Below are 27,090 nucleotides of genomic sequence, written 5' to 3'. Positions count from 1 at the left end.
AATTTTAACTTGTTTAGGAAAACTTATAAATTAAAATCCAATTAGTTCTTTTGAACAAAAAATGAAAAGACTTTAATATAATTAGAGCATTACACATTTACACGAGACCTGTTATTTTCACCTAACAAGTTACATTATTGATTAAGAAATGAGCATAATTGCTATGTGATTTGATTTTTTCATTTGAAATGGTCATCTAATTAATCCTTCTAAACCAAAGAAAAAATTACTTTAATCATAAAGGCGGTATTTATAAATACAGAACACTAAAGTAAAATATATAGAAATATAAAATTATATTTAATAAATAAGATAAAATATAAATATTATATTTTAAAATATTAAATTATATCTATTTTAACATGAAAAATACAAAAATATTAAATTATATATATTTCTAACTAGTAACTTGAAGATTTTAGAGTTTACTTTTGTCAGAGATTGAAATCATGCATAAAATTTGGACAAAACTATTTTTTCTAATGTAACCATTATATTTAGAGGAGTGTTAGGGGTCAGCAATTTTTGTGATTTGCAGTCATCAATGATATTTTTAATAATGTGAGATTTCATCCAATAATATAGAATTATTCACTTTTCTTTTGCTAATTATATGCTGGTCAGAATTTAATAAAGTTGTTGCTACTTTTCCTTATATGTATAGCATCACAAGTCATACCCAACTGTTACGTTTGGTGTATAGTATTTATATTGGGTTGTTTTGTACTGTAATTGAATGGAGATTTTTCGGTTTGCTGATTTATTTTCGTAGTACTATTATATATACGATTTTGTTAAGTGACAATAATTTTTGTAAACAATATGAATAATAAATTTTAAAATTGACCAAATAAAATAAAAATACATTATGATTTTGTTAAGTAAAACAATAATTTTTGTAAACAATATGAATAATAAATTTTAAAATTGGCCAAATAAAATAAAAATACATTACAAAAAAGGTTAGCATAATACTGAATATAACTGCATCATTTGTAAATCCTTATTTTTTTTAAATTCAAAATCTGAAATAATTAGAAATTAATTAAATTAATTTATTTTAATTTCTTTTTACGTGTATTTTATCTGGTTGATCCAGTATTAAAATTTTTTATCTTTATTATTTATCATCTATATTTTTCTTTAGATGTATGGAATTAAAAGGACATTTGGCAACATATACTACCATTGCTCTCTAGTTTTATTTATTTATTTATGCTCCTCACTGTTACCAATAAAATATTACTAACTTATTTGATGATAATTCAAGTTTTCGAATGAAATATTGTGCAAGCAAGCTCAGCTTCTTAACACCCCTCTCCCCTCTTCTCTTTCCCTTCTTATGAATCTGCACTACTATAGACAAAATTTCTAGGAAAAATAAAAGAAACAGAACCATAATTGTTGTGCATTCATTGAAAACGTGCTCGCTTAATTGAATTATGTTTCCTCAGTTGGATTATTAAAAATGCAAGTATTCCTGCATTAAAATTGGAATATTATTATATTGAGAAAGACTGTGATATCACTCAAATGGAACAATGCCACAGTTGCTCTTTCTTGTTATTATTACCAATAAATGAGAAGTGTTGTGTTCAACAATTCTCTCCTCGGTTCAATATTCAGACAAAACGCGTTCGTTGAGCGGGAATCTTCTTCCAAAAAATTTTTTAATTTCAAATTTATTCTTTAAAATATATTTTTTGCCCACATTTTGTTTGTTTCTCAATTCAATTCTCAGCTAATAGGTCACAACCGAAACAGAGAATCGGTCCTTCTCACTCACATTCGCTCGCGATATTTCGAACACCGGTTTTGTGCATACGTTCCAGTCAGTGTTGGGCGTGTCGCTCGGCAACACCGTGTCGGGTTCAGTGGTCCTGACGGTGACGACCTTGGTGGCACTGATAACTGGGATGCTGATCTCTTCTTCTAGAAGAGATCGTCGGATCCGAGCAGGAAGGTGAGACCGGTGGTGATACTCAAAGGATGTTACAGGTAAGCACAATGGAAGCTGCTTTTTTTTTTTTTCTATTCCGTTGTACCCTTAACTGATGCAGCTCTGATTCCAGGGTTTCTCCTCTGAAAAACACTTTGATCTGTTTGTAGATGCCTTCAGAATACAATAAATTGACACAATTATTTTATATATATATATAATGCTTTGTTGTAAACACAGCCTTTCAATTTTCTAAGCTCTTTTCTTCTAACAAGTAACAACCAACAATGGCTTCAATGGCAGCGTCTTCTTCTGCAGCTTCTACACCAACCTCAAGTTTTGCACCAAACCCAACAACAACAAAGCTTCTCCAGCGACTTGAACTGAAGGTACACTTTATTATCTTCTCTTTGTTAAAGATATGAAACTATTGAATTTAATTACCCATTTTCTAAAATTTCTGAAGTTCAAATCTTTTTACCATTTCATTACCCATCTTCAATTTTAGGTAACCCCTTATCTATGTTCGTTTTTCCCCCTGGTTATCATTATCACCGTTAAAAGTTGTTCAATTTTTTTATATTGTAATTATTTTCATTCAAATTTGGAATATCTTAATTTAAGATTTTATGTTTTTTCTTATTGAATATTTGTACAGTGAAAATAAACTTGATTATCTTGGAGTGCAGAAAATCCTCCATCTTTATCTCTGTGTCCATCAACTGAGAACTGCATATCAACATCTTTAAATGTCACTATCAGTTTTTTTGGTATATATTTAAAAAATACAACACTATAAACAGTTTTACTTGCCTGTGATTTATTTTGCTAAAACCATAACCAAGATTCACATTATTATCACAAATTGCTTGGGTTGTTGACATCCATGTTACAATTGGGCATTTAGATATGTTTTTCTTTTAGCAATGATAGTGATTGCAAGTGGAAGATAGTTACTTGAAGTTTGTCTTAAGGCTTTTCTTATTGATAGTGTCTTAAAGGTGGGATGTCAAGGTTTTGGGGCTTAGTTCGGAGTTGGAGAGGAAGGGGAAGAAAATTGGGTAGCTCACCAAGGGGGTATTTTATTTTATTTTATTTAAATACCAATAAGATATAAGTGAATATAGGTAGGTAATCAGAAGTTCTATAATTCCAATAGAATGATAACTGGAATTCAAAAAATGTTCAATGAATGTTGGCATTGTTGTTTTGTCTAGCTGGAGTTGGATACTAACATTTTTTTTTGGTTTTATATGGAGAGTAATGGGGCATTTTCTACTGACATGAAACTTCTTCATCCTTTTGGCCTTAATGCTTATGTTATCTAGATTTAATTTTTGAAACTTGATATTAGCTGAGCATAAAATTTCCCAAAAAAGCTTTTGAATCTATCATTTCATTCATTTGAAAATGTCCCATGCTCTCATTCCTTTATTTTGTTTCTCTTATTTTCTACGTGATGAAGGTGGTGGACATAGATGTGGTGCGATGAACCTAAAGTATATATTCTAAGTATATGAGTTGGGCCAGTTGTTGCTATGCTGTGTCGGATATGGTATCCTCCTAGCTCGAAGAGGAACCCAAGTCATCCTCCAAAGGCTGCTCCTGCTGGTGGTCCGGTTGCTGTTGCTGTGGCGGCAGTTAAAGCTTCAAGTGGCAACTCTTGTTCATTGCTGTCTCTGATCCTGCCGCTGCTGTGACTGCATTGTGGCCGGCATCCATGATTGTGCCTGCTATTCATCACAACCAGGTCAGTCATGTAAGCTATGAAGTTTTTAATCTATATTTGAGTTGGTTTTGTTCCTCCATTTTTGCCCTTTATTATTTGTTATTCCAGAAGTTGTTGCATTGACCTTTGTTTCTTGGTTTTTTAAAATTTAAACATAATTTTCCATTTGTTCAAATTTCTGATTTTATATATGTTGATAATTTGTGTTTCGTTATTTTTGAACTAGGGTAAGGTTGTGTATCGATTATTTGATTTGAGAAAAAGCAGTTGATTTTGGAAATTTTATGTGGTGATTTGCTGGGCTTCTTTTGCTTGAAATTGTATTGCTATTCTAAGTTAGCTTTTCGCTATTGCTTTTGGTTTGTTTTCAGGATGATATAATTAATAGTTTGTTTTCAGGATGATATAATTACTAAATGAAAAATAATACATAATTGTTATAATAATGATGAATGAACTAATTGAATTATACACATACATCATAGATGAAAAAGAGCTCACTAGGTGTCATGATATTAAAGTATTTTCTTCAAGTAATATATTTAAAAAAAATTGCTATTTGAATATTTTCTATACTCTATATTGTCATTTATCATACAAAGAATTGTGTCTGATGAAGTAAAAACAAATGAATTAAATATGTACTAAATATTATGTCGAAATAGTTTTACAAATAAAAAGAGATAATTTAAATATTGGATGAATATAATTTATTAATATATAAGAGGAACAATTTTAATAGTTAATTTTATTTTTATATAACAACAAATTTATTCCAATTTTTAAATATTTATTTTTTATAATATGATTAAATATTAATCAACTGTGTTATGCATATTAATTAATTATCAAAGTCAATTATCAGAATAAAATATATATTGTAATATAATATATATTGAAATAAATAAAAATATACATATATTTATATATAAATATATTAGTGACTAATTTTATTTTACAAATAGTATTTTTTTATATCAATATAATATAAAGAGACTAATCTCTCATTTCCTATAACGTGTAAAAATTTTATTATTCATTTATAAAATTCTTTATCTATAAATTAAAAAATTATACGATGAAATAGATTTATAAAAAGAGTGAAGCGCGGGAAACACACTAGTAGTTATTATAGACTTATAGTTATAGTTATGCAGTTGGGTACACGAAGCAAAGAACAATGTTCCCTCCTATTTTGCATTATCGGTGGTGACGACACGTGGCAGGCAAAGAACAGCATTTCCTCCATTGCGTCGAAGCGGGAATCTTCCCGTACAAATCCATTCTCAAAATCAAATTCCCTCTCGCCTTTTACTTTTGGTGATTGAACATTAAAAAGCAACAAAAGAAAAGAAAACTAAGCTTTAGGGATCTTCATCATCGCGAAGATCATCTTGTGAGGGAGATTTGCTACTTGCAACTTGCAACAGAAGAGGAGGCTATTCTACGACGAGATATCTCCACCATTTCAAATTCATTCCCTCTCTCCTCTTTACTATCAAGTCTCAAGTCTCACCAGATTTCACCTCCCCAAAACGTACCACCCACTTCAAAACAAACCCTAAATCCCTTGAGACTCCAATTTTTGCTCCTCCATTTCAATGGGCACCTACAAACTCAACTTTTTGCTCTGCCCTTTATCTTTGTGTGACCTTGATTGGTGACTCTATCCATGCTATGTAGCCAAACACGGGTCAAGGAGAAGCTGTACCTACATCTCATTTTTGCATAAAAATCTAATATAGGATCTGTACTTTGAGGCTCCTATGAAGAAATAAGATTTTGGGGATCATTGGAAGCTTTGAATCGAGGATGGTGCTAAGCCTCAGGTGTACAATGAAGAGCACGAGAAGCTGTTATCTGCTGTGGCTGGGGTGGGGGACGGTTGGGGGCGGCGGCGCTGAACAGGTCGTGGTGGTTCATAGTGGTGGCACAGATTGTGTACATCCTGAGCGGCACAAAAGGGGACGCGTGGAGTGGGTTCTCGATAAAGGCCTTTGAGAATCTCTGGGGATTTGTTCGTCTCTCCGTGCTGTTATTCTCTGGTATCAAAATTTAAATTCATTTTTGTTTTCTATTTTTTATTAACGTTTGAAAAAAACTTTCTTGGTGATATGCTGCATGAGTGCCAAATCCTTAAAGAGGAGCCAAAAAAAAAAAACTTTTGTACAGTGTTGTTGTCAAAGATGTCACCATCTGTTCCAATTTGTTCTTTGTTATTTTTTTTTCGTTTGTCATGTTAATGAATTTGAATTCTAAAACAATTTAGAGCATAGAAAATGCTATCTTTTATGAGCATCAAGTGGAACATTGACTGTGCGACTTGAACTATTTGTAGTTGCCAAGACGAATAGTCGAATACAGATAGAGCTTCTTTGATTACTTGCTTTTTGGGGTTACTTTTAGTGCTAAGGTTTTACATGGATTAAGGCCTACTTTAGCTGTTTGCTTACTCATTTACTCTCTCTGTAATGTTTGTTTCCTAACGATGGTTTTACTTTATTCTGAATTTGATGGAAAATTTTCTTTTTACTTTTTTGAAAGTTAGGCTTGATAGTGGGATTTTCCGCAAAGAAATCTAAGATGATGTGAAAAAGTGACAATGTTTCGGATGAGTACAGTGATATCAATCTTGAAGAGGTAAATGTTGGTGATGCAAGATTTCTAGAATGTTTTGCAAGTATAGTGGTTCATTATTTTCTATTTGTGATTGACAGGTTGTTTTTGTAATGCAGATGGAGCATGCAAAAGATGATTTTGATGTCAATGATTATAGTGAGGAGGATGAGAAGGAACAATTGAGGAAGACCAAAGTGGATGGAGTAATGGTGAGTTGGAACAACTTGAGATACAAATGTCCCGAATCAGGTTAGATACAAATGTCTCTCTATCCTATATTTGGGTTGAACTACCAATATGCTAATGTTATCCGAATCTAGTGCCTTTTATTTCTTAATGTGTTTCAAACACACTAAAAGAATGTTTTTTATCTAAACATGTTACCTGAATGCCAATACTTCCAATAGGATATTTTATGTAACATACTACTCTGCGTCAATATGAAAAATTAAGAGAACCTTGGAGTCAATAAGCATAGAATGTTTGCATAAATTAATTCCCTTAGCTTAAATTATCTATTTACTCATTCCCTTAGCTTTTCTGTGTTAGAATATTTGCATTTCACTTGCAACATTGCATTTCAATAAATGTATTTTTCTGTGTTAGAGTATGATAAATTTTATGGCTTAATTTTATTTCATTCCAAATATATATTTACAAAAAGAAATGGATTGCAATTCATAAACTGTTGGCCTAATTTTAATTTAAAAAGAAGATTTCAAATTTTATATTTAGTCTTGAGATATTCCTTTTTTTTCCTCATTTTTTTTTCTGTTCAACGTCTATCCTATGTTTTTGGACGAATTTTCTAACAAAAAACCAAGAGAACGGCAAATGAAGAGGAAAATAAAATAAAAAATATACTTGGACCTAAAGAATGAGTATTCTCCAATCCTAGATTATTAAGGCTTCACAGTTCTTGATCGAAACCTGCATAAGTTCACATCTAAATTTATGTTCTAAAGTTTTTTCTTTGCCATCTTATTCCACTTCTTTTGCTTAACTTTTATCTCTGGAAGAGAGTTTTTGCTTCAGAATTTATGTTTCTAATTATTTTCTTGCATGATTCATACCTCTTATGTTTTTCTGTGTAACTTATATTTATATTTAATATGTAGTTTAATTTTTATTTCTCCAAGGACTTTCCAACTAGTACTTGTGTGGATTTATATTCACCTGGATTAGTATCGATGACTTGTTATTATAGTGTGATCATATGTATTATTAAATTGCTACTGGCGATACCTGTGTTTTTTTACCAAGTTACTAGTGATGAAATATGTGGTCTTGTGATTTGTGACATTACTTGGGATTTCTTCACTTTCTAGCACTAGGGTATATAAATAACTGGTAAAAAATCATAATCATATTTTAGTTAACCAATTTAATAAAACAATTATAAAAACCTACCCAGAATTACACACCAATCATTGTTCAACATTCCCATGCACCTCTATGTTCTATTCTTAGATAGATGAGTTAACATACCAAATTCCTGTCTATGAAGAGTCTGGCGGCCTAAGTAACATGGAGATGCTGATTTGCTTATTGATGCTTTAAGAATCTGAAACGCTGCACATCTGTCATCAGAAGAAAATAGAACGGGTATATTTTTGTCACACATATAATATTATAATGTTTACATATATGAATTCATTATAGGGTTACCATTTTTCAAACAATTATTTTGTATATTAGGATGGAACATTATTTTAAAAAAAAAAAATATTAATTTGCTAATAATATATTTTATAATGTTATTTGATTATCCATTAAAAATGAAAAGGATTGACAATATGATTTATTTTTAGAAAATTTCTCTTCATGATATATTAATTTGTTTTTATTGAGTTGCTAAGTATATACTAATAGTATCAAAATGATTGATATTTATTTATATTTTAAACAACACAATTTAAATTTATAACTAATAATAGAAGTATATAAAATATTTTTTTAAAAAAGCAGATAGAATTAGAATAAGATGTACTTTTTCTTTGGAAATGATAAAACATAGGGGAAAAATTGTGACTAATTAGAGAATAATTGAGAGAAAATATACTTTTTAGTACCTCTAAGTAATTTTTTTCGTAAGAATACATCAAATGAATTTTTTTTTTCTTAGTTTCTCTCGTAGGGTATGATAAACTGAAATTTCTTTCTCATAAACTAACTAAATATGTATTTGTCTATGGATGAATCAGCGTAACTTGGTTGTCAAAATATTATTTGTGTTCATTTTAATCACATATATTGTTTTCTTAAAGTAAAGAAAAATTATAAATACTATTAACAACATTACATTAATTTTAAATTTATACATGTCTTTTTAATTCTTAACCCATATACACAACTAAAGAAAACCTAAACAAAACATCAATAAAAGAAACATGTTAAAATAGAAATAATTCTAGAACTTTGGTCTTTTTGGCTTAGGAAAGGAGGAAGTAATAGATCCATTAACTCTACCCAAAGAAATCTCATATTTTCATCTAAAATAAATAAAATCTTCTTTGGAGAAAGGACATCTCAAATAATCAACCATGTAATAGATATGGTTGCTCATTATCTTAACAATGAAGAAATTTTAAAACTTTTGAAGACTAAACTGTTAATGTAATTCACGTAAATACCATCTTTTACAATAGATAAATGAAATATAGATACACAAATAAATGGACATTTGTAATTATGATGTTCTCTTAAAAATTCAATTAACATGACACAAATCATGTTGTAATCAAAGTAAATGAGAACTTGAAATGTTGGTTGGTTGTGGTCAAAACAACTCTTGATTGGCTGAACAATTCAAACTCTTTGTTTTACAAGTAAGACATGTAAGGTGATTTTATACCCATTTTTTATCCACCAAAAATATCGGATTTTTCAACGTGAGAAATAGAGAGATATAATTCCTCTTGAGGTCTGTAAAAAACCATAATGGTTAGATTTGAATTCAATTACAAATATGAATATTATCATCCTTAATAATCTAATACAATTCAATTAAAATAAATTGTATACTTTAACAATGTATTCAAAGCTAAATACATAAAAATTTTAATTCATTCATTATTATTGTTGATAGTTATACTTGAAATCGATGAAGCCAAAAGATTTTAGGAATTCATCAATTTCACAAGGTATAGTGCATGTCTTATCTCCCATGAATGTATCAAACTAATAGAAAAATACACTTTCAAAATCTCTAATATAGGATGTGAGCCTTTTTGCTTATAAATGCTTTTTGTGCCTTATCTTTTAAATAAATTATAAGTACATTATGAAGATTGACGTCCAAGAGGGGATGAGACGGTAGAGATTGATAGTATAGAACACAATAAAATAATAATCTCCTCTAATTTTCGTACACATTCTTACCGAAATGTATAGGTGGTTTAGAGATTGAGTCCACTTCTTTGAAGGTAAAGAGCTCCTTCTTGTCATCATCTTATTTGCTCAAAACCTTTCAAATTCATCTCAAATTCATTCAATCTTGTGTATTAACTAATGTTAATTTTATTCATTTTTCATAAAAAATAATATATATTAATTGTTATTTTTTATTTAATGTTAAAGTAAGATATTGATATAAAAAAATTAATAGTAAAATATAAAAAATAATTATTAACGAAAATTTTAACAAAATCACAATTTAATAATTAAAAAATTATTGAAGAGTATCTTAGAAAAAAAAATTTAATTATTAATTTTGTTTTAAAATATTTTGGTAAAAATATAATAACTAAAATTTAATAAAAAAATTTAAATTTTTGCTAAACGGTATTTTTGTAAAAAATAATGTTTTTTTCAAAAATAGATAAAGTTAAGACAAAAAATTTAAAATTGATTAAAGAAATTTTTTAAAAGTTATAAGAGAGAAAAATATATATTTTACAAATAGAGGAGAGAAGAGTGTCATTTTAATAATAACTAATATAATTTAGCTTTTATTCCGGTAATATCTATTAAGATTCATTAAATCAAGTTATAGAGACAGAAATCGTAATGGACAAACGGATTGATTTATATCATGGCCTTATTTATAATAATAAGAACTCAATTAAATCGATATAATTCATATAGGTTGTCATCGGATATTAAAATTCAAGCAACCTTATTTCCTTTTTTTTTTAAGTAACAACTGTTTTTAATTGGGTAATACCACATCATATGTCACATTAGTATTTCTTTTATTATTTTCGTAATAACTAGTATATTGTTTGAAATATTTATAAATTTCATTTCAATATATATATATATATGCACACAACTTATTTATTTTAAATTATAAAAGAATTAATTAATAATTAAGTAAAGCTACAAAAGCAAATCGTTTTTTGTTTTTTTTTTTTTAATAATTTTTCCCCTTCAGGAAGAGGAACCCGTGAAGAAACAGCAAGCAAGAAGCTACAGCATAAGGCAAATAATTCTGATTTTTTTTTTTGAGAAAAAGTACCCAATATAATTATTGGTCTAGAGTCTAGACAAATGTGACAATCCCCCCAACTTGAATGGTCTAGATTTTTTTTTTTAAAATGATGCTTTGTGTTAGATTGGTTAATATTTCTCACTTGATATTTCTCTCAAATGATTAATTAGAAATTTATTTATTCATATAAATGGCAGTCTGACCATTTTCTGATTTCACATTTCGCTCATACCTATTAGTATTATCACTATTATGAATCAAAATCCAGTATTTAACAGCTTAGATGTGCAAAAGGGAACTCTACCACATGCGAGTTTACGGACGACAGAAAGCAGGACAGCAAGGTCAGTACCAGCAATGCCAACAGAAAATTGTGTCAGAAGGTATGGAAGCTCGGGATAGGATTTCTTTAGCGAGAGAATTGCTGTTTTCCGGTGCAGTCTCTTGTCAACCATCAAGGATAGAAGACTCTCACGCGTGTAAGTAGTTCTTCTTGTAGAGATCCCTCTCGGTCGCAATTTTCTTGTTCTTTTTCTTCAATGGCTTGCCTTTAACTCTCTCAGGACTGTAAATCAAGAGAAAAGCATTAACTTAATACATTTCGTTATCAAGATATTACATTAGCCATTACATAAGAAAGATTATACAATTTCTTTTGTTCTTTTTTAGTTTGGTAACACAAGTGAAAGCTACATACAATAAGTGGTTCATCTTTAAATAGCAAAGGAAAAAAAAAACACATTTTAAATGCTATGAAAAATGGAAAAAATTAATTTTCTCATAGTAACATTGAGCAAAAATAAGGAGAAGGGTTCAACTGTCAAAGAAATCATGTTTTGAATACCTTTTTAAAGGAACAGTTATTGTAGAATGAATCTCCATTGTGGAGGAATGACTTTTGGTTTCTGCTTCATACATGTTCATGATCAACATGTCCATAGAAAAATCTCAGTAAATTCTGTTCCTTGATACGAACTGAAAAATCTATTCAAAAGAAGGTTCATTAAATAATGATTAGTAGTGTGTTACAAACATAGTTGACATATTCAAGTGCAACTACAAAATAGTATGCTTTTAGTAACATAAATAGTCCTTTTCTTTTTTCTAGAAACAATCAGAATTTAGAGTATGCAGTTGAAGCTAAATCAACAAATTTATACCTACTGAAGTATGGAAAAAGAATAGAATGTTTCTCTCCCTTATATGAGATTTATGATAAGTATGACTCAGCAACTAGAGGAAGAAAATCTTTCATCTCAATTGCGGAACCCAAAAATGTAACTTGACCATCTGGATGAACTTGAATCTTTGAACTTAGAGCAGGGTCTTGAAAAATATCTAGCAAAGGCTTCAAGGTATAGCCGATTTGATAGTTAAGAGGTGTAAACAGTTGTTGACACTCATCAATGTGAAAGCTGAAAATAATTGTGTTTGGGAATATTGCTGCAACATAAGATGAACGAAATTAAGCAAAATAGATTTCATCAAAATAAGTTACATTTATCTCACCATCAAATGCAGTAAATAAATTTATCAGCTAATGAAATCTTAAGAAGACAAACATAGTGAAGAAGTTTTTGTAACCGGGTAAACACTAATAGTTAAACATCATGGTCATGCCTTCTTAGCCGGTGCCTTAACCCACAAGTCCTTGGAGCTTATACTCTAAGCGAACCTCTGATCACCCTTCTGAGAGTTGAAGTAGGTCATTGGTGCCTTGATCAGCATGTCAAAATAGCATAACCTTTCTTGTAACTACAATAGTTTTTCATAAAAAGTAATGATAACATTGTTCAACCTAAAATGAATTACAATCCTACATCCGCATACCAAAATATAGAAGAGAAAAATTTACTATAATCAACTCAGAAAAAGAGGATATTACAAGAATTTGAACTCAATTGGGAAAACTAGTAAAAGCTTCCACATTTGCCATGAGACAACTATGAAAGAAAATAGAAGAATACATAATTCATGTACCTCACAAATATTCTAAGTTCTAATAGTACACGGAAGTGATCCGCGATACTATATAACTTCAATGAGCAGCATGCATACCTTGGGAATCAACAAGCATAGGCCTTTGAGCTGTGAAGTCAACAATGGCAAACTGGTTCAAATTTAACCATTCATTTTGTGATTTTCTTATTTCCTCGCCAAGAATAGAACTAAGACAAAGATATTGATATCTAACGATCTCTGGTTTCCATGCAACAAGAGGGCAATAGCTATTGAGAACCCTGTCATAAACAAGAATTCAAGAACAAACAAACAAATTATGTTAATCAACTGTAAAACTATGCATGTATTGATTCTCAAATTTATCAGTCAACAATTGTAACAAAAAAGTTACTAAAACAAAGTCACAAAACATAGCATAGCCAATTTTGTCTTCTAATTGAACTACTCTATTTTGCTTTGAGTTAAGTCAGTTTACAATCCAATTTGCATTTGGAGGAAACCAATTCATTACTGCTAGCATACTTGAAATTTTAAACAAAATATAAATATTATACATCAAAACCCCAATATTATTACACAATAAAAAAAAATCTAAAAACTTTGCAATAACTTTTGATACTATAGAAAAAAGTGTTAGTTACCTTGAAAATGTTGCTGAACATGGCAAGTTCTTGCTGTAAGACAAGTCCTGCTGAAGAGCAACCAAAAGAAGCCATCAAACACAGCTTTTGAAATATGTTCTGTGTTTTTTATGAGAGAATTAAGGTTTCTTTTTAATGTTTCCCTTAAAATAACAATTCCCCTGCTTATGTGAGTTTGTGACAACCCCATCAATTTATTCCTTCCCTGCACCTCAAAATCTAAAGGATTTTTTTACAAGCTGAACTTTTGGGTGGCACTGAAAAAGTTTAAGTAGGAATATAAATACGTGAAAATAATTGATTATCTTCTTCTAAAAAAAAGAACAAATAAATAAATGAATAAAGGTTTTTATGTGAGCCACTAAAAGTCTGAGTCGTGATCATCTAAATAAATAAATGAATAGAGGTTGTAAACTTGGAACGGTTTTTGACTTTTTGGAGTAGCTTACAGGATTATGAGATGAGAATTAATTTCAAACATGTTTCTGCTAATCAGTGCCTTTGATCGTTTCCTTTTTGGACCCTTGACAATAAAAGTTTTATTTTTCTTATGTAGATATGCTTCCGAAAATTAGTAGCAGTTTTGCACTATATTTATGAAAGTTGTTTAATTCCATTTATTTTTATTGTTTTGAATTGCATGATATGTGTACTTGATATTCAAATTGTTGTTCATGTAGAGATTGGTTTCATAAAATAAATTATTTATAAATATAGTCATACTTGATAAATGAAGTTTTGTGTTATTTATCAAATTATCAATGGCATCGTTTCGATTTATTATTTTCTGTTGCTATGTACTAGAGAGATTGTCACTGAAACCGGAAAAAAGAAAGTACTGATCAGGTTAATGATCTCTGTTTCTAACATTATAATACTGGCTACTAAATTGGATAGCTCAATACTCTGCATATCTATCATCACCAGATCTTGTTCACTATTCACATGTATGGTATACTTTTTTGTTTTCTTTCTCTTAATCTAATAAAATATAAATTTGCCAATTGATGAAACAGCTTAACTTAGATAAAAAATATTATTTGTGTCCATCTTAATCCCGCATCTTGTATTCTTAATGTAAAAGAAATTAAAAATACTATTAATAACATCACATTCATCCCAAATTGAACAATTATTGTGAGAATTAAATTACAAATGAATTCTTTCAAAAATTCAACCCAATTCCTTCGGTGTGAAGTTTTCAAATCAAAATACAGTTAGAAGTAGCATTTCTTCCTAATTATTCAAACCATAAATACATCAAAGGAAAACCTAAACAAAACATCAATAAAAGAAGTATGTTAAAATAGAAATAACTCTAGAAGAACTTTAGCCTCTTTGACTCAGGAGAAAGAGGATCCTTTGACTCCATCCAAGGAAATTTCTTAATTTGATCAATAAATGGGTACAAGTCATTCCTTTTTAAAAAAGCTCTCAAATCATCTACCATAGAATAGACATGTCTACTCTTTACATTAACAGTTAAGAAAATTTGAACCTTTTGAGAAGCAAAACTGTTAATGTAATCCATATCAATAGCATCTTCCATGATAGATAATTGAAATACAGATACACAAATCAATGGACATTTAGATTTATGATGCTCATCTGCAAGCCAATTAACATGGCACAAAGCCACAAACCAAGTTGTTAAGAAGGTAGACGAGAGCCGGACATGCAGCAGAAAATGCAGGTTGGATGCCCTCAAAAGAACCCTTGATTGGCTGAACAATTCGAACACCTCTTCTGTTCACAAGCAAGCAAGGCATGTAAGGTTGCTTTATACCCATTTTCCCATTCACCAAAATAATCGGATCTTTCAATGTGAGAAGTAGAGAGATGAAGACTATAATCCCGGAGGACTGCAACAAAAAACATAACGATAAAGCAGTTTCGTTATGTTTTTTTGTTGCAGTTCTCGGGAATTATAGTCTTCATTTCTCTACTTCTCACATTGAAAGATCCGATTATTTTGGTGAATGGAAAAATGGGTATAAAGCAACCTTACATGCCTTGCTTGTGAACAAAAAAGGTGTTCGATTTGTTCAGCCAATCAAGGGTTCTTTTAAGGGCATCCAACCTGCATTTTCTGCTGCATGTCCGGCTCTCGTCTACCTTTGTAGCAACTTGGTTTGTGCCATGTTAATTGGCTTTGCAGATGAGCATCATAAATCTAAATGTCCATTGATTTGTGTATCTGTATTTCAATTATCTTTCATGGAGGATGCTATTGATATGTATTACATTAACAGTTCTGCTTCTCGAAAGGTTCAAAACTTCTTAACTGTTAATATAAAGAGTAAACATGTCTATTCCATGGTAGATGATTTGAGAGCTCTTTTAAGAAGGGATGACTTGTACCCATTTATAGATTAAATTAAGAAATTTTCTTGGATGGAGTCAAATGATTCTCTTTCTCCTGAGTCAAAAGAGGCCAAAGCTCTTCTAGAGTTATTTCTATTTTAACATACTTCTTTTATTGATATTTTGTTTAGGTTTTGCTTTGATGTATTTATGGTTTAAGAATTAAAAAGACATGCTACTTCTAATTGTATTTTGTAGATTTGGAAAAAGAATTGGGTTGAATTTTTGAAAGAATTCCTTTGTAATTCAATTTTCACAATAATTGTTCAATTTGGGATGAATGTGACGTTATTAATAGTATTTTTAATTTTTTTTTACATTAAGAATACAAGATGCAGGATTAAGATGGACACAAATAATATTTTTGTATCTAAGTTAAGCTGATTCATCAATTGGCAAATCCATATTTTATTAGATTAAGAGAAAGAAAACTAAAAAGTATACCATACATGTGAATAGTGAACAAGACCTGATGATGATAGATATGCAGTGTATTAAGCTATCCAATTTAGTAGCCAGTATTATAATGGTAGAAAATCATTAACCTGATCAGTACTTTCTTTTCTCCGGTTTCAGTGACAATCTCTCCACTCCAGTGCATAGCAACACCAGAAAACAATAAATCGAAACGATGCAATTGATAATTTGATAAATAACACAAAATTTTATTTATCAAGTATGACTATATTTATAAGCAATTTATTTTATGAAACCAATCTCTACATGCACAACAATTTGAATATCAGGTACTCATATCATGCAATTCAAAACAATAAAAATAAATCGAATTAAACAACTTTCATAAATATAGTGCAAAACTCCTACTAGTTTTCGGAAGCATATCTACATAAGAAAAATAAAACTTTTATTGTCAAGGGTCCAGAAAGAAAAAGCAGAAACTAGCTACGACCAAAGGCTAGACTGATTAGCAGAAACATGTTTGAAATTAATTCTCATCTCATAATCCTTTAAGCTACAGCAAAAAGTCAAAAACGGTTCCTAATTTCCAACCTCTATTCATTTATTTATTTGGATGATTACGGTTCAGACTTCAATGGCTCACATAAAAATCTTTATTTATTTATTTATTTATTTATTCTTTTTTTTTTAAAAGAAGAAAATCATTTATTTTCATTTATTTATATTCCTACTTAAACTTTTTCAGTGTCACCCAAAAGTCCAATTTGTAAAAATATCCTTTTGATTCTGAGGTGCAGGAAAGGGATAAACTGATGGGATTGTCACAAAGTCACACAAGTAGGAGAATTTTTGTTATTTTAAGGAAAACATTAAAAAGAAACCTTAATTCTCTCATATAAAACACAAAAAATAGTTCAGAAGCTGTGTTTGATGGCTTCTTTTGGTTGCTCTTCAGCAGGGCTTGTCTTACAGCAAGAACTTGCATGTTTAGCAACATTTTCAAGGTAACTAACACCTTTTTTTATAGTATCAAAAGTCATGGCAAAGTTTTTAGTTTTTTTAATGTGTAATAATATTGGGGTTTTGATGTATAATTTTTATATTTTGTTTAAAATTTCAAGTATGCTAGCAGTAATGAATTGGTTTCCTCCAAATGCAACTTGGATTGTAAGCTGGCTTAACTCAAATCATAATAGAGTAGCTCAATTAAAAGACAAAATTGGCTATGCTATGTTTTGTGACTTTGTTTTAGTAACTTTTTTTGTTACAGTTGTATGACTGATAAATTTGAGCATCAATACATGCATAGTTTTACAGTTGATTAACATAATTTGTTTGTTTGTTCTTGAATTCTTGTTTATGACAGGGTTCTCAACAGCTGTTTTCCTCTGTTGCATGGAAACCATCGTTAGATATCAATATCCTTGTCTTAGTCCTATTCTTGGCGAGGAATCAAGAAAATCACAAAAATGAATGGTGAAATTTGAACCAGTTTGCCAATGTTGACTTCACAGCTCAAAGGCCTATGCTTGTTGATTCCCAAGGTGTGCATGCTGCTCATTGAAGTGTTATATAGTTTCGCGAATCTTTTCCGTGTACTATTAGAACTTAGAATATTTGTGAGGTACATGAGTTATGTATTCTTCTATTTTCTTCGTAGTTGTCTCATGGCAAATGTGGAAGCTTTGACTAGTTTTCCACGAGTTCAAATTCTTGTAATGTCCTCTTATTCTTAGTTGATTATATTAAATTTTTCTCTTCTGTATTTTGGTATGTGGATGTAGGATTGTAGTTCATTTTAGGTTGAACAATGTTATCATTACTTTTATGAAAAAATATTGTAGTTACAAGAAAGGTTATGTTATTTCGACATGCTGATCAAGGCACCAATAACCTATTTCAACTCTCAGAAGGGTGATCAAAGGTTCTCTTAGAGTATAAGCTCCAAGGACTTGTGGGTTAAGGCACCGGCATTAAGAAAGCATGACCATGATGTTTAACTATTAGTGTTTACCCGGTTACAAAAGCTTCTTCACTATGTTTGTCGTCTTTAGACTTCATTAGCTGATAAATGTAACTTATTCTGATGAAATCTATTTTGCTTAATTTCATTCATCTTTTGTTGCAGCAACATTCCCAAACACAATTATTTTCAGCTTTCACATTGATGAGTGTCAACAACTGTTTACACCTCTTAGCTATCAAATCGGCTATACATTGAAGCCTTTGCTAGATGTTTTTCAAGACCCTGCTCTAAGTTCAAAGATTCAAGTTCATCCAGATGGTCAAGTTACTTTTTTGGGTTTCGCAATTGAGATGAAAGATTTTCTTTCTCTAGTTGCTGAGTCATACTTATCACAAATCTCATAAGGGAGAGAAACAGTCTATTCTTTTTTCACACTTCAGTAGGTATAATTTTGTTGATTTAGCTTCAACTCCATGCTTGAAATTCTGATTGTTTCTAGAAAAAAAAGGACTATTTATGTTACTAAAAGCATACTATTTTGTAGTTGCACTTGAATATGTCAACTGTGTTTGTAACACACTACTAATCATTATTTAATGAACCTTCTTTTGAGTAGATTTTTCAGTTCGTATCAACGAACAGAATTTATTGAGATTTTTCTATGGACAGGTTGATCATGAACATGTATGAAGCAGAAACCAGAAGTCATTCCTCCACAATGGATATTCATTCTACAATAACTGTTCCTTTAAGAAGGTATTCAAAACATGATTTCTTTGACAGTTGAACCCTTCTCCTTATTTTTGCTCAATGTTACTCTGAGAAAATTAATTTTTTCCATCTTTCGTAGCATTTAAAATGTGTTTTTTTTCCTTTGCTGTTTAAAGATGAACCACTTATTGTGCGTAACTTCCACTTGTGTTGCCAAACCAAAAAAGAACAAAAGAAATTGTATAATCTTTCTTATGTAATGGCTAATGTAATATCTTGATAACGAAATGTATTAAGTTAATGCTTTTCTCTTGATTTACAGTCCTGAGAGAGTTAAAGGCAAGCCATTGAAGAAAAAGAACAAGAAAGTTGCGACCGAGAGGGATCTCTACAAGAAGAACTACTTACACGCGTGTGAGAGTCTTCTATCCTTGCAAGAGACAGCACCGGAAAACAGCAATTCTCTCGCTAAAGAAATCCTGCCCCGAGCTTCCACACCTTCTGACACAATTTTCTGTTGGCATTACTGGTACTGACCTTGCTGTCCTGCTTTCTGTCATCTGTAAACTCGCATGTGGGAGAGTTCCCTTTTGCACATCTAAGCTCTTAAATACTGGATTTGGATTTGGGCTAGTTTGGCTTTCTTGGGCAGTAAGCAAGCTAAGGGATACAATCATCAACATAAGCAAGCATGCAGGGAAGTTAGGACTAAAAGATGAGGGAGCAATTCGAAAGGTGGATAAGAGTGTAAAAGAAGTTTGCTTTCGAGCTGTGGTGTTACTAGCTCTGGCTGTACTGAGGCTTGCTTGAGTACTACCTCCAACTGCGTGGTTGCGAAAAAGTTCGAAGAAACACTGAATTTGTTGGATGTATATGGGCCATGGGTTTTGGTGAAGTGATAGCAAAGCTGAGAAGTCTTGGTTACTTTCCAGCACTGAGATTGTGAATGTTTTGGCTTGATGAGCAGTTGGCTATGTTATTGCATAGATTCAATTATTCAAGCTACGAATATAGTAATTTCTTAAAATTGTGGCAGCAAAACAAAGTGTAGTGTGTCATATGAAAATTTAAATTTAACATGCAAAGAAAGTCTCATCAGTGACAGTGAGACTTAGGAAGTAGAAAAAGATACATAATACTAATAGGTATGAGCAAGTTTTGTCTCTCTTATTTTTATTACTTTCTTTAATATGTGCTTCCATGGTTAAGAGTTTAAGATTAACTATTAATGCGGAAAACAGAAGGTACAGAGAAATGAGAAATCAGAAAATGGTAAGGCTGTTATTTATATAAATAAATAAGTTCGTAATTAATTATTTGAGAAAATATTAAAAAAAAAAAAAAATATAGCTCTCATAATTAGAAGCTTTGGCTAGTTTCCCCAATTGAGTTCAAATTCTTGTAATCTCTTTGTATTCTTAGTTGATCATAGTAAATTTTTCTCTTTTGTTTTCGGGTATGTGGATGTAGGATTTTAGTTCATTTTAAGTTGAAGAATGTTATCATTATTTTTTATGAAGAAACATGGTAGTTAAAAGTAAGGATATGTTATTTCTTGAAAATTCAATGGAGGCAGACTCGGATTATTGGTTGTATTATGTTGGTTTCAGGGCTTGAATGATTACTCAAACCATACACTCATATCTACTAATAAAAGATATTGCTGTCTTATTATATGGTCATTATTTTAGTTCTTAGAATACATGGATATGTCAGCCACACAAAACAATAAATAAATATGAGAAATTTTGGTTGAGAAATTAATTTTGAATTGCACTCATATATCATTAGCCACAGCATAGTTTATCGGAGATTCCATTGAAAGTTGGTAGAAAAGGTGATTTCATAGACTAGAGATTAACTGACCATAAATTATATAATAAAAAATTTTCAATATTCAGAGTTTATAGTTGACAATGACTCAAAGAATTTATATAAGGTAGAATGTTATTTGAAAAATATATTTGAATTGTCTCTGATTTAGTGATTTAAACTGCGATACACAATTGAAAACGTTAAAAATGAAATAAGAATCTTTGATTGAATATTCACTTTCTTTTATATTAAACACTATATAAGCACTTGATTAAAATCATTTACCAATGAGTCATTGTCAGGAAAGTTTGTCATAAGTTGATCAAGAATTTTCTTTCAATTTCATATTCATACAGCAAGTGATCTCAGTGGAATTTTGATTTTCCTTTGCTCTTCCGGATCATCATACTTCTTACTTCGTCCAGATTTATCCCTGGGATGGGGTTATGATGAGGCTTCAAGTTGAACTCCAATTCAAGATTTTGAATGGCATCCAAGAGAGTTGAGGCATACATTGGAATAACCCCACACCCTTTGATAAAACAATCTTCATCATTTTCTCTCCTTATTTGGACTCTCTTCCCTCTCTTAGGTCTATCAATACTGAATCTGAATGACATCTTTTGGTTGCAAGTGCTATCATCATCATCACTGCCACCTCTGAGTCTGCACCTCTCAATTTCACCCAATATGTTTTCACTACCAAATGGATCAGTCCATATTAAAACATGATCACAGCTACATCGTCGTTTAGAAACAAAGTTTAGATTTTTACTTACAAATGTGTCCTTTACGCCATCTCCGAAGTGGCGGTATTCACACTTGATATTGACAAGATCCAATTCTTCAAAATAATAAGAAGGTAAGTTTTGAGAAATAACACAACAGAAGAAGAAACCCAACAACTCGTAGTAAGGTTGATGAAGTTCAATTATTATGGATGCTCCTCTTGTTTCACATCCGAACCACTTTGGAACTTTGTACCCAGGATAACAAACACAACCTAACATTTTATGATAATAATAATAATTTATCATCTGATCTGGATCTGCTGACAACAATAAAACATTTCTGAATATTGTGAGATGAGCATCTTCCATAATATCATTCACTGACTCTTGTTCCAATCTCACACAATTTGCAAATGAGATCTTTCTCCTATTCAAACTAAATACTGCCTTCAAATTGAATATTGTTTCAAGTGATGTGCAATCAACAGCATAAAGCTCTTCAATAGATGGTGGAAGTTCTGGTATAGATCGAAGACTACTACAACCACTTACGTCAAGAGCCCTTAACCTTGATTGAGCTTTTATGTTGCGTGGGAGATCAATTAGCTTTCTGCAATTACTAAGACAAAGATACTCAAGAGAAAAAAAGCTACATATTTCATTTGGTAGACTTTTAATTCTCCACAAAGAGATATCTAAATCCGACAGTTTTTCTGATGACACTGCAAATTTCTCCAGGCTTAAACAATTATACGCATAAAATGTTTTAAGAGACTTCAAATTGCTTTTGACACACTTCAATTTTGTGCAACCAGTAAGATATAATTCCTCAAGAGTTTGGATGGACAAAATAGATGGATGAAGTTGACATAGTTTTTCACAATTCCAAAGATCTATGGTTTTAAGCTTTGTTGCTTTACTAAAATCTGGAAGCTCTACCAACTTTTTACATCCATAAAGGTAAAGCACTATCAAATTCGGAAGTTCCTGTAACAATTCAGAGATACATTCATCACATTTAAAAATCCTCAATTTCCAATCGAAACAAAACGGCTATAAATGAAGTTCATGTTGGTATTAGTACCTGCGTTCCATCCCAAAGTTTAGAAATTTGACTGTTTGGCATCCTAAGCTCAACAAGCTGCTCCACAGAAAACATTGATGATAGAGAATTCAGAGGATAACTATTCCACTCCAAATACTTGAGTCTAGCAGAAAACGGCTCCAGGGGTATGGGAATGTACACATTCAACTGTTTTTCATCCCATGGAGCATAAAACTTAAGAAACCTTAGTTGAGGCATATTTTTAAAGGTGTCAGCATTGAAGTGTAGATCTCCAATTTGAGACAAGTCTATCATAATACCTTCAACTAAATTTGTTCCCTTAAAAACAAAAAATTTATGGTAAGAAAAGGCTATTGTATTAGTTCAAAACAAGTAAAAACAAAATGAGTGGAGGTACCGTGTTCTTACTTTGCTATTTTTCAATAAATTGTGAAAATCTTCAGGCTTATTTATTCGAGTGAGCTCTGTAGGATCTTTATTTGATTCTTGGCGAACGACTTCCCAACCCATTTGCTGTATCAAGTCATGCATTTGTATTCTATTGTAGGAAATAGTTATAAGAGCTTTACTTTCAAGATTGTCTATTCCAACATCCGCATAGAAACTACATGAGTCTAGAAATCTTGTGACATTATCTTTGCATTCTCCTTTGAAAAAGTATGCAATGTCAAGGAATATGCTCTTGTCCGAATCATCTAATCCATCGTAGCTCAATTTCAACACATTGAAAATCCTCTTATCAGGGCAACTCTGGAGTTTTTTTAGTGCATTTTTCCAAACTACTGCACTTTTTGAGCATAAAAAAGAACCCAATACTTTTAAGGCTAGTGGAATGCCATTTGCATAATTAACTGCCATTTGTGAAAGCTTTTTATATCCATTTTCAGGATAGCTTTTGTTAAAGGCTTTTATGCAAAAAAGCTCAAGGGAGCTCATAAAGCTCAATCGCTTGACCTCATATATTCCATGTGCTCTTGCAGCAATGAGTATCTGCTTGTCTCTGGTTGTTACAATGACCCTACTACCTGGTGCCAAGCAGGTTTGTTCTCCAGTTAGATAATCTAATATATCTGATGTATCCACATCGTCAAGTACTATGAGAACTTCTTTCTGACTCAATCTTCTCTCGTAAATGGCAGATATTGCATTGGCAGAACCTTTCACAAGGAGATTTTGTTTCTTCAGTAGTTGAGAAAAGAGTTGCTCATACAAATAATCCAGACCGTGCCTTTCTGATTCTTCTCTGACATTTTTCAAGAAGCAACAACCTTCATACTGTGAGGAATATTTATTGAATATAACTTGAGCAATGGTTGTTTTACCTATACCGCCCATGCCCCAAATTCCAAGGATTCCAACTTCATTCGGCTCCATTTTTGCCAATAACGATTCAATAGACTTAACTTGTTCATCAATTCCAACAACACCTTTGGATTTATTTGGACAAATAGGCGGCAACTTCTCATTCACAACTTCAATAATTTTTTCAATGAGCTCAACTTCATTTCTATCATGTCCCATAAAGAACAAAAAAAAGGCAGATATATCACAAATTCACACTATAATCCAGAAGAAATAGATTAAACAACAATGAACACAAAAGTAATATAAAGAAAATGAACAGGTCTAAGCTAATGATTTTAAAATACATTGACCCCCTCCTATTGAAAACCAATAAGTGTAGTAGTTTACAAATTTCTCATCAGTTGAAATTCAAAAGGAAAACCTAAGGTGATTTTTGTGCAGTAATGTACAGAGCTGCTTCAGGTTTTGATGAAAACTAAAATGCTATAATTCTGTTTGCATTAATAAATCAACTTTTTTTGCCCAAATTTTTTCTCTTTTATATATTTTTATCTACTATTTTGTTAGCTAAATTTTAACTGAAGTTTCCTAATAAAATCAAATAAATAACAAGAAATAATGATCTTATATATTGGGGGAAAATATGTTATTACCTATCTATTATCTATTATACAGAAAATTATCCAAGATAATAAAAATAAACATATATTTCAATAATGTAATATTTTAAAATAGGTTATATAAGTGTTATCTTTTGGAATTTGTGTTGAATAAAATATGACATCACTTTAAACAACCAATGTGTATATATATATATATATATATATATATATATATATATATATATATATATATATATATATATATATATATATATGAATGACATCACTTTGAGCACTTTGCTAAATGCTATGACTGGAGTGTCGCATTCTATATATATATATATATATGAATGACATCACTTTGAGCACTTTGCTAAATGCTATGACTGGAGTGTCGCATTCTATAACAAAGAATGCAGTGTTTCATAATTCATACATAAAAAAATGCAAAGAACGACGCTACACTTTGTATGTACTACTATGTAGTGTTTCATCTACAAAAGATATTAATTAAATAATAACAAAGCTTGTATTGAAGAGGTATGTATAATTCATTTTTTCTTTTTCCTTGCAACATCCATTATTTTAAATTTTTCAAAAAAGCTTAAATATAAAAAAATTAAGAAAATATTATAATACATATTTTAATTTTTTTGAATAATTTTCTCTGTGTTATAATATAATATTACAATAGATCAATTAAAATTAATACACTACTAGAAAATTTTTGTTAGTATTAGACTTACTTGAATGAACTTGGATAAAAAAATACTTGAATGTGTAGCAATCCTGAATTTATATATATTGTTTGGATCTAAACCTAGTTATTACACACAAGCATATATTCCATGATGAATACTTGAAAACTACATAAAAATGAGCTAACAACTACTAGATATGTATATATATAATGTATCCTTTTTTTTGTGTGTGTAAATGTAACACAATAGTATTAAACTAGGGGTAACACTATACTACGTGAAGAATTTAAACTAGAAAACATGTTTAAAGGATCTAAGGATGCATGCATGCATATGCCAGAATAATAAATTAAAACATAAAATAAAGAGTCTAAACAACGAAAGCATGTTTTTTCCTTTGTTTGGAAGTAAAGTTTGACCTGATCAAGGTTGATGGATAATGGATTCCAGACAAATCAGCAGCCTTTCTTAATGCAGATCTCCAATTCTGCACCTTTGCCATGTTTTCTCTATACTTCTCAGTGTGGACATCAAAAGCCTCTTCAAAAGTTCGTTTCTGGTGCCTTACATGAGAAGGATCAACATTGTAAAAAACAGGTACCAGAGTCCTTTGATATTGTTCCTTGCATTCAATAATCTTCACAAGCTCCTCCATACACCATCTCGAAGAAGCATAATCTTTCGAGAAGATGACCAATGAAATGGAAGATTCCTCAATTGCTTGAAGAAGTGCGGATGAGATCTCATCTCCAGCACCAAGATTTTCCTCGTCAACAAAGAAACGAATGATTCCGTCATCGCGCAATCTTTTTATCAAATGGCAAAGAAAAGAAGTGCGAATTTCTCCTCTAAAGCTTATGAAGAGATCATGTTTGATTAAAGGAACATCGAAAGAAGAAGATGCCATTGAAAGTTGGAGTTGATGATGCTTGTAGTGTTGTTGTATGCGTGTGATTCCTTAGCTTGCTAAGGGTTAAATAAAGAAGCAAGTTAAGTCAAGTCAACCAAGATATATATAGGTAGCTAGGTTCTTCAATTCCTTCTTGTTTCTTCGTTGATTCCTCTTCATTATTGGAGATTTGGAGCTCTCTATTATGATAGCTTTTAATGAAATCTAAAACAGAATATCGTGTGGTTGTGCCTCTGTTTCGTGGGTGGCTACTTTTTCCCAATCCGCCATAAATTTGATGTAACTCCATGCTTTGCTTTCCTTTTCTTCCGTGGGCTCATCCCCCTTCAATTACGCCATAAATTTCCAACCTATTATTCACGTCGTTTAGATTCTCCGTTGTCTACCTAGCAAAGCCAATTGTCACATAGTAACAAATAGAAATCACATCTTACTATAATATAATATGCATAAACTATCACTGCAAATTACGATGAAAAAATAGCAATTTGTAAACTACTACAGAAATGCATGGGCCTATAAGTATCAATAACGCAGAAACTAAGGTGATATGTGACAAGAACTAGTCTTCAAAATTAACCAAGAAGAAAATGCAAAAAAGTACTATGTGAAAACTGACAAGGCTGATCTAAGGGGCATATGAAATCACCTGGAGAATGCGGATTGAGGGTTCACTGGTTTAGATTCTGTTTTCTTGTAATTACATACTTTTTTAAGTTTCTTCCTCAAATTAGATGCACTAGCTTTCTTTTAGCTATGGTATAGTCTTTTGTGCATTCTGTTATCAACTCTGTATGGAAATCATTACAGATCATATAGGTTTCTTAGTTTGAGAGCAAACTGATCTCAAAACTTATTTTAAAATGTGGTGTTTTTACTAGGAATGTGTACCTTGATCTGTTTAAAGGTCAATACTTTGGTAAAAGAAGATATAAAAGGAAGGTGCATATACAATATTATTGTATACATATTTACAATGAGTACTTTTTTCAAAAAAGCAGAATTTACCTTATACTATTACTTAGGGGATGACATCAAATGCAAGAATTCCTGAATTGCCTTTGATACTATCCATCCACATTAATGCCCAGTATTCAGACAGCCATTGAGATACACAAAAGTGAATGTAGGTACATCAGTTTGTACTACAAGGTGGAATTACAGCCATGAAGCTTTT

At 30.9% G+C, this 27,090-nt stretch overlaps 1 protein-coding gene and 1 pseudogene across 1 annotated transcript; one reads left to right on the top strand and one right to left on the bottom strand.

Moving 5' to 3' along the window:
• The first annotated feature begins 1,624 nt into the window (after positions 1-1,624).
• Positions 1,625-19,959, top strand: LOC112728441 (uncharacterized; annotated as a pseudogene).
• An 859-nt stretch (positions 19,960-20,818) lies between these two features.
• Positions 20,819-26,155, bottom strand: LOC112730622 (TMV resistance protein N-like). The gene is made up of 5 exons (XM_072209840.1): positions 25,423-26,155; positions 22,804-23,902; positions 22,414-22,713; positions 21,378-22,316; positions 20,819-21,297 (listed from the first exon to the last, which is right to left on the bottom strand). Exons 1-5 carry the CDS (start codon positions 25,908-25,910, stop codon positions 21,295-21,297), a joined length of 2,829 nt encoding a protein of 942 aa, XP_072065941.1. The 5' UTR covers positions 25,911-26,155; the 3' UTR covers positions 20,819-21,294.
• Between the last annotated feature and the right edge of the window lie 935 nt (positions 26,156-27,090).

The sequence above is a fragment of the Arachis hypogaea genome, chromosome 12 (genome assembly GCF_003086295.3).
Source record: "Arachis hypogaea cultivar Tifrunner chromosome 12, arahy.Tifrunner.gnm2.J5K5, whole genome shotgun sequence".
NCBI classification, from domain to species: domain Eukaryota; kingdom Viridiplantae; phylum Streptophyta; class Magnoliopsida; order Fabales; family Fabaceae; genus Arachis; species Arachis hypogaea.
The sequence above is the reverse complement of the archived record's forward strand: the minus strand, read 5'-3'. Positions and strand labels throughout refer to the sequence as shown.